Below are 9,240 nucleotides of genomic sequence, written 5' to 3'. Positions count from 1 at the left end.
TATTTCCCTGAGTTTTTTGAAATCAGCTTTCCTGAAGTCCAGGATACGAGTCCTATTATGTCCTTGTTTCACATCCTTCTCTATGTCAAATTCCAAGCTGACATGGTCACTATTCCCCAAGGATCCCACAACATTCATTTCATCAACCATTTCTTCCCTGTTAGGCAGGATTAAATCTAGGATAGCAGATACTGTGAGAGATGAAGTTGTCCGCAAGACTATTCAAGAATCTGCAGGATGCCCCATGTCTAGCAGTTAGATTTCCAGCAAATATCTGGATAGTTGAAATCTCCCATAACCACTACATCCTGTCTCTGTGAAAGTTTAGCAAGCTGTTCTACAAATGCATCATCCAGTTCCTCTGGTTGGTTTGGAGGTCTGTAGTATACCCCCACAATTCCCCCCCCCCCGATCTATCCTTACCCACACACTTTCAACAGGGCAACTCTCAAAATCCTGAATTTCAGCGCAAGCGTATTCATTCTTGACATATAGTGCCACCCCGCCTCCTTTTTTGTTTATTCTGCTCCATTTAAACAAGGTATATCCTTCAATCGCTGTGCTCCATATATGAGACTCAACCCACCAAGTCTCAGTGATACCTATCAGATCATACTTACTTTCCACTATTTGAAGTTCAAGCTCCTCCTGTTTATTTCCTATACTCTGTGCATTAGTATAAAGACATCGCAGATTACAGACATCCTTTCCTACCGTAGGTCCCTTCGATTTTACATGAAAATTACTGAACTCACCTCCCTCCAGTTCATTTATTCTCTGGTCACTCCCCTTCTTGAACTTAGTGTTGGGGATGCTGCACAACATCAGGCTTTTTCTTCCCACCCCTTTAATCTTTAAATCTTTAAAGTGCTACTGGGCTCTTGGTCTTTTCTACTACCATCAGTATATTACATTTGTTACATAGAAATCCATGTTATATAGAAACCAATGCATTTCTAATAAGCAAACAAAATACAGTATTTACCGAGTTATAATAAAATCCGGTGCTGTGATCATAATATAATCCAGTGCCTTCATCATATATAAATCCTGTTTGTGAAACAGCAGCTTCTGCCGCAGCCCTCAAACTTTCTGCTAACGTACCTTCTGCTAATAAAGTGTCTTCTGATTCCTAATATTAGAAACACAGCATAAGTGAAAATATATATACAGAACTTTCAGGATGTGCATTTTACAATCTTTATTTTGTTCCTGCTCACTGCAACCCAAAGAGGTATCCGTGATATTATCTCATCAGGTGTAGAAGCTCAGAAATAGTGATTTGTCAAGCTAGTGAGTTTCTGGCTGATCTAGGATCCGATTCCAGGCCAGCTGGTGTGGGAGAGGCAGCCAAAAGAACAACAAGTCATCCACAAAGTGACCAATAATTTGCTGATGGAGAGTAGGTATGTTACATCACCAAGAATGCAAGACAACAGCAGCAGAAAGGATTCTGAGAAATAAGTGGGGTCCACTATCTCTCTTGCCTTGCACAAACCACTTATTTTTTACATCCTCAGCAACACAAGAGAGGATCAGGCTGTGTTTGCAGAACAGGGAACCAATTTCACCCCATTCTCCTTACTGCAGCCCCCTCAACCCACACAGCTGGTTAGTCCACATGGGTCCCCCTACCCCAGCAAACAACTGCACTGCTGAGAAGCCTGTTGGATGCCTCTGTCTCCTTAGAAAAAAAGAGGATATCACCACTCAACTCACCTGCACATCATGGATTACATTATCCTGCATCTCATGTTCATTGTTTCTTGTGCTGTTAACATCTGAAGACGGTAACTGCTCCGTACAATTAGAGTTTGAGCCTTCATTATCACTATTTGGCTCTACTGGCACTCTAGATGAATCAGGCTGAGGCTCAGTACTGTTATAATAGCTATAATAGTAATAATCTGTTGAAAACAAAAAGTGAAATTATCAAAGCAGTTTAAAATCAAATTCCAGGTCCATATTACCATTAAACATGCATTATCTAAATCTTTCTATATCTTTTCAAGTTCAGAAGTTTAATAACCTGTGGACTCGTCTTTATATATGCACCTAACTTTCACTTTTTTGTTGTTGAAAGAATTCAATTATTGTTTTCTTCAGAGGAACAACTAAACTCCAACAGGCAATTAGATACCACTACATAATGATTCATATAATCAAGAAACTAAATAGGTGACTGTGTCTACCCCAAAGATCATGTAATTAAGAAAATATCTTAAAAGTGAAGGAAATGACAACTGGCAAAACAAGGTAAACTACACGTCTGAAGCATAAAAGAATGCAGACATTCAGCACAACATTATATGTCCAAAATCAATATGGACCAAAACATCCCCAAGGAGGAAAAGCAGTGAAGCTTTAGGTTCCTGTAAATCTGGGAAACCCCAGGGTTGCAGAAAAATACCAAAAGTTGTTGTTGTTTTTGTCACTGAAAAATCCCACAAACAGGATGTCTGTGCATACACAGATGCCAGCGGAGGGAATCTTTGGGTGACGTTAGAGCAACCCAAACTGACACCTGTAAGCAGTGCTGCAGAAACTGTGGTGGTAAGGCTGAGGAAGAAGGAGTGAGGGGAGGACAAGGGGAGGAGGAAAGAGCTGCAAGTGGCTAAGGGGAGCAAGAACACAGCAGAAATATTACACATTTGGATTGACACTTCCCTCATGTTTGGTAGCGAGTAACACAAACACAGTACACAGCATGAAACAGCCAAGGTTTCTACAACTGGCACAATCAACACAATAATTTACAATTAAAAACATACCAGTCCCTATGCACTAAAGCAATCTATAGCGATTGGTTTGAGGGAGTCCTCTTATGCCATATAGCAATATCAAGGATACAGAGAGATGCATTCTAATTTGATTTCACACTGAACAGTCTATTCTCTTGGAAGACCTGAAGAAACTGAATATATTTTGGAATATAATCTGAATATATTTTGGAAATGGATGAGACAAAGCCTTTCCTTTCTGCCAGCACATGGCTACTAGTAGGAACAAATTGAAAGCACAAAGTTTTCCTTTTTAAGCATCTTATTACTTTGAACAAGGACCAAAAGCAAGCTCATATAAATTAAATTTTGGCAATTATATGCTTAACAGAGAAGCAAAGGAGAATTAGTAAAAAAAAATCTATTTAATTAACCATGTAATTAGTATTTGATTCAAATACTAAAGGGGTTTAAATAGTGCAGAGTCAGTGACATCTAGTGGCTTAAGGAACCGGATCAGGGAGACTGAGGTTCTTTGCCATAAAGCCCATTGGGTGACCTTACGGCACTCTCCCTCAGCCTCAGTTACCTCATAAGTTTGTTATGAGGACAAAACGGAGGAAGAGACAGTAACATCGTGCTCCTTGGATGAAAGAATAAAAACGTTAGCATGCAGACTGACACCTAGAATTTTTCCACCAATCAATACAGAAGTTTCTTGTGCAGAAAACAAATGCTATCAAGAGGGTTTTGATATTAATTTGTAAATTACAACATTGGATCTATTAATTACCTGCATGTGACCATGCATCACAGTCTTCAGTTTGCACTTCTATACTGGATGTTGCCTTCTCACTTCTTTTTCTACCACTGCTCTCCTTACTGAGAACTTCAGCCTACAGAACAAGACAGTAGTATCTATTACAGCATACTAAGTCCATGAATACTATTGCAATTGGTTATCTTATTTAAAAGATTCCCAGTTTCATTTCATAACAACCCTGTGAGGTAGACTGAACTCAATGTATTAGAGGTGATAACAACAATATAAGCCTGGAGAGGAGACGACTGAGAGGTGATATGATAACCATCTTCGAGTACTTGAAGAGCTGTCATAGAGAGGATGGTGCAAAGTTGTTTTCTGTTGCCCCAGAAGGTTGGACCAGAACCATCAGATTGAAATTAAATCAGAAGAGTTTTCGGCTACACATTAGGAAGAACTTCCTGACAGAGCTGTTCCTCAGTGGAAGAGGCTTCCCATGTGACTAGCTACAGGAGTGGTTGCAAGACTAGAGACAAAAGGATACAGTGGAATAGGTGATATGTGGGGGAGAGGTTCAGTGAAGAATGTGAATAACAGAGTGCTAGTCAAGCTTTACTGGAGTCAAAATTCACCAACACTATAACCTGTGTGTCAGGCCTAGAACATGTGGGGGGAAAAGGACACAATACAACTTTTCTTCACCATTACCATTGTCTCCCACATCACCACCTAGTGGTTTCTAGGTACGTTTCAACCATAATGGTTCATTTTAGAGAAAGCAGCTATTAAGAAGGGTGGTAGGAGAATGTATGCTAAGTGACAGGGTTAAAGATGGAGAGGATGATGCTAAGGGCACACTGGGCTACAAGATCCCAGGAAGAGTTCAGAATGACTTGCCAAGTGTGGGATGAAGTGAACACTTACAGTGACCTCCTATACAGTTTCCGCCCCCCCCCCCCAAGCTAAAACAATCAAAATGGAGTTTGGATTGGAATAACTCCACCCAGGATTGCACTCTCAAGTTTCCCAAAATCAAACTGCGAAACACAGGGTTAGCCTAAGACACTGGATTCAAGGAGTCCATAGGAAGCACGTATTCCTAATAGCTACGCAACATTTCAGGAAACCGACAGAGCGGCATTTCCAGGGCAGGTGATGAAGCGACTGACAAAAACGAGTCCTTGTCTGTCACTTACACGGCCAAAAATATGAGGCTCTCTAGCAAAAGCGGGAGGGGGCCCCTACCTCTCTCCGTAGCTTGGAGGCGCTGGCCTGGGCTTTGAGGCGCAGCTTCTTCTCTCGCTCCAGGCGGCTGCGACAGGCCTCCAACTCCGCCTCCAGAGCCGCCACCTTTTCCCGCAGGACCCCCACCTCGGCGTCCGGCTCTGGGGGCTCCGCCATCCTTGCGCGGTGCGGGTGTGTGTGTGTGGGAAATCTCCTCAGCGGCAGGCACTCAACCGCCGGACGGCGCGAGACGGACCCGAGCAACGGCAGCTGCCCAGCGCCCCGGACCCGGTCGCCTTTACAGCCATGGCAGCGCCCAAACGGACACAAAACAGCCCCTCCCTCCGCTTTCCTTTGTGGGTCTCTCTCAGAGGGTTCAAAAAACAGCGAAAAGTTTCTCGGGGCGTGGAACCACCAGGACGTAATCCTCACGGAAGTGACGCTAATACGGAAGCGCACAGAAACGCGAGCAAAACTAGACATGGGCCGGAACTTCCGGGAACAGATGGGTAAAGTGTGCTTTGGGGCCAGGGCGTGTGTTAGGCTGTTTAGCTTGATTATCGGCCCTAGATTGAAGTAAAGTACTCGTCGTCCGTTTAGGTAGCCTAAGATTTTTTGTGAGGCCCAACCGGGATTGTATAAAACAGTGCGCAGATTTTTGAGCGCCCCAGAATTATTTTTCAGGCTGAATCCTCAGGATTTTGACATTGGGTTGCCCCAGACTCACTATTCAATCACTTATCTTATTCATGGCCACAGCCTGTATGACAAAAATGATGTACCAGCTGCTTTGTGGCACCACCATGGCACAAAAAGATGGTTCCAAAGTACAGATCCTCATGGATCCTCAGGATTTTATGTTTGGTCATGCCAGATTAATTATCCAATTACATATCATGTCCATGGCCACAAATTGCACTGCAAAAAGCACATCTACCACCATGTGGCACTGCCAGGGAACAAAACTACAGTTCCAAAGCATGGATCCTCATGTTTTTTGTGCTGAGTCACCCCAAACACAACATCAAATCATGATTCATGTTGTTGGATCAATGTCTTCCTTGGCCGCTCCAAGGAACACATCAAAGAAAAGGAAAGTCAGTCTGGAGTATCTTTTAGTTGTGCTTTATTGTGCGATAAAGGGAGTCGAACAAAGGCGAGGTCAACTCAACATTCCAAACAACCTCCATTTATCACCTCTTCCTGGCCAGTTCCTCCCTGTCCTGTTCCCCCTTACTGGGTGCCTACAACACACAATAAAACATACAACTCCTTGACATGACCCCCCCTCCTTGATCATACATTGTATGTGCATTCAAATTAGCTGTTTAAACATTCAAAGTGTGACAGCTAATATTCATGAAGTCATTAGGCATGCATACTTATTAGTGTCTATGTAAGTCAAGGCTACTCCTTGCAGTCCACATTCCTCCACCCCCCTCTAATCTTTATCTCTAGGGTTTTTTGCTACTCTGCCTAATTCCTTAGGCAAACTAATACTCCAGCCATTGTTCACATAGTTACACAGTTGCTTCAGCTCACTTTAACTATTCTTTTCTCTCAGTGTTCATAGCCACAGCTTACACAACATAAATCACACACCCAGTGCTTCCTGGCACCACCATGGCGTAAAATGATAGTTTCAAAGCATAGATCCTTATGGATACCCAGGATTTTGCATTGAGTGACCCAAAATTCAATCACATAGCATATCTAAAGCCACAGTTTGCACCACAAAAATCATAGATCCACTGCTTTGTGGCACCACCATGGCACAAGACTGTGATTCTAAAGCGTGGATCCTCATGATTTCTACTTTTCCATGGGCACGGATTGCACCACAAAATTCACCAATCCATTGCTTCATGGTGTCGCCACAGTGCAAAACCTTGGATCCAAAGTATGGCTCTGTAGAGGACAATCAAAGGGTTCAAATGATTTTCTACTGATTATTGTTGATTTCCAGGGAACCTCTGGGAGTGATGCTTTGGGGCTCTCCTGGAGAATTACCAACCTGTTAGCCACTAAGCAGAGTTATGAAAGCAGGTGTTTTAAATCAAACTTAATTGACATGTTCCAGCCCTTGCTTCAAACTAGGGAGTTAACTGCAGGTGCTTTTGCCCAGTTAACTTAGCTAACTTTTCATTAGGACCCATCATAAGCTTGAAGATTTATGGGAACCTCTCTGCTTCAAAGGAATTAATGAGCAAAGCCTAAAATTGGGGTAAGACAGAGGACAGTTATATATTGTAAGAGAAAAACTCTCTCTCCTGATGTGTGTGTTTTTAGAACTCTATATTTTGTGTAAACCTGAGCATTTACCAAGATTATGGTATAAGATATTTGTAAAGTCAGCAGCTAGCTAAAATATTAATTTTGCTACCAAGTTTACTTTTTAAAGACAAAAAGCATGCTTGCCTAAAGAAGAATAGACTCTGTTGGTTTGCATAAATACTTGCATGAACTGGACTGGTGTAAAAACACCCCAGTAATTAATTGTCAGTTAAGAGGTTTATGGTCAAAACACTCAGAACTGACCTGGCAAGAATTCACAAGCTAAGCTAAGGGATGCCAACATTAATTGGGTTAAATAAAGTTCAATTGTATTTTCTATGGAAAATAAACTTAATGCCACACCCCCTGGCATCCCCCCCCCTTTTGGTTTTTATCACCGGAAGTGTGTCAGAAGGCAACACCCACCGCTCAGGCTCCACTGGACTGTTTTGGATTGCTAGCTATTGGGAGGGAAGAACATGCAGATCTGTCCTCGCAGAGGAGGGAGAGCTTGTACCTGAATAAAACTTGGTCTTAAAGGTGCCACTGGATTGTTTTGGACCAGGGGGCCGGGGGGAGCTCTGCAACTTACCTGGCTGCTTCTTGCTCTGACTGAGGGCTGCTGGGTGCAGGGGGTAGGGCTTTTTGCATGTGCAATATTTTAAACAATATTTCATAAAATTAAAGACCAGAAATTCCTGATTATTTTACACATCCACCAGCAGTGATAATAAGTGGCAATTTCATTACATGATTGCCAACAAACAGGTGAGTATAACTTATTAATCTGGTGGAGTTTAGCTGGAGTGTGGTACCATCGTAGAACTCGTTTTAAAGCTTGGGCCTTTATGTTTAATGATTTGGAAGTCATACTAGGAGATGACCAAATTTTAAGCCAAGTAGAATCGGTGGATCTGTGATTTCTGTGGTGCAAACTGTGGCCACAGGTGTGATGAGTGATTCGGTGGTGAGTTTTGGGGCAACCCCATATAAAAATCATATAAATTCATGAGGATCAATGCTTTGAATCCATGCTTTTGCACTATAACCATGCCATGAAGTGATGGATCTGTGATTTTTGCAGTGCAATCTGTGGCTGTAAATATGATGAGTGATTTGGTGGTTAGTTTGGGGAAACCTAATGTAAAAATCTTGATGATCCATGAGGATCCATGCTTTAGAACCCTGTTACTGCACTGTGGCGGCTCCACGTATTGTGATTTTTGTGGTGCAGGCTGTGTGCACATGATATATGATGTGACAATAACATTTAAAAGTACATTATAAACATATAAAATCAATAATCATAGCTTGCTGTAGGGAGAATGCGGCCCATTGATGTAGGTAGGTGATTCACACATGGAATTCAAAGAGTGATTCACACATGGAATTCACTGCCACAGGAAGTGGTGGTGGCTACAAGCATGGATGGCTTCAAAAGGGAATTAGATAGGCATATGGAGCAGAGGTCCATCAGTGGCTATTAGCCACAAGGTATAGATAGGGGCTCTGGGGCAAGTGATGCTCTGTCTTCTTGGTGCTTGGGGGGGCCAACAGTGGGAGGGCTTCTAATGTCCTGGCCCCACTGGTGGACCTCCTGATGGCACCTGGTATTTTTGGCCACTGTGTGACAGAGTGTTGGACTAGATGGGCCTTTGGCCTGATCCAACATTGGGGTCTCTTATGTTCTTATGTTAGGTATGACCGGTTATCGGTGGGTGGGAGACAGCAACCTCGGGGAGGCCATGTGTGGACGCCTGCTGCTGTGGTAAGAAATTTTAGAAATATAGAAAGGTTTGGGGTTTAAAAATGAACCAAATAGTTTATAAAATCCATATAGCTGTCTCTGTTTTTGCTAGCAAAACAGCAAACAGTTTGTGCCAGACAAATCTCTTTCTCGGTCATAAATGCAAAAGTTCACAACATTCCATTCCCAGGATCTGAATCAATGTAAATTTCTACAGGTGTGAGACTTACCAATACCCACAGCAATAAAACTGCAGCTGGCAGGAAAAAAACACACCATTTGGGCAGTAACAGACCCTAATCCAAAATGCAAACTCCTGAGATACAGGATTTCACATACCACTTCCACCAGAGGTAACTTCAAAGTTATCTCTCTGATAACTTCAAAGAACAGTTTATCCCATTGGTGGGAACACCAGGAAAACAATTATACTGATCCAGTAAATAAAAGTGTAAACTTTTGTTGTGTGAGACCAAGGAAGCAATTTCCTGCAAGACAATTTCAACTTCTAA

The 9,240-nt window shown here is 42.4% G+C and overlaps 1 protein-coding gene across 1 annotated transcript in view; it reads right to left on the bottom strand.

Annotated features, from left to right (window-relative positions):
• AGGF1 (angiogenic factor with G-patch and FHA domains 1) overlaps nt 1-5,117 on the bottom strand; it is a 33,988-nt gene extending 28,871 nt beyond the window's left edge. Inside the window, exons 1-4 of the mRNA XM_015419437.1 lie at nt 4,729-5,117; nt 3,514-3,616; nt 1,720-1,907; nt 986-1,132 (exon numbers count right to left, since the gene is read on the bottom strand). Coding sequence (XP_015274923.1) covers nt 986-1,132; nt 1,720-1,907; nt 3,514-3,616; nt 4,729-4,884 — 594 coding nt within the window. The 5' untranslated portion in view covers nt 4,885-5,117. The remainder of the gene's footprint in view (nt 1-985; nt 1,133-1,719; nt 1,908-3,513; nt 3,617-4,728) is intronic.
• Nucleotides 5,118-9,240: the final 4,123 nt, after the last annotated feature.

This window comes from Gekko japonicus, unplaced genomic scaffold (genome assembly GCF_001447785.1).
Source record: "Gekko japonicus isolate JY-2015 unplaced genomic scaffold, Gekko_japonicus_V1.1 scaffold206, whole genome shotgun sequence".
Classification (NCBI taxonomy): domain Eukaryota; kingdom Metazoa; phylum Chordata; class Lepidosauria; order Squamata; family Gekkonidae; genus Gekko; species Gekko japonicus.
Note: the sequence above shows the minus strand (reverse complement) of the source record. Positions and strands in the feature narration are given on the sequence as shown.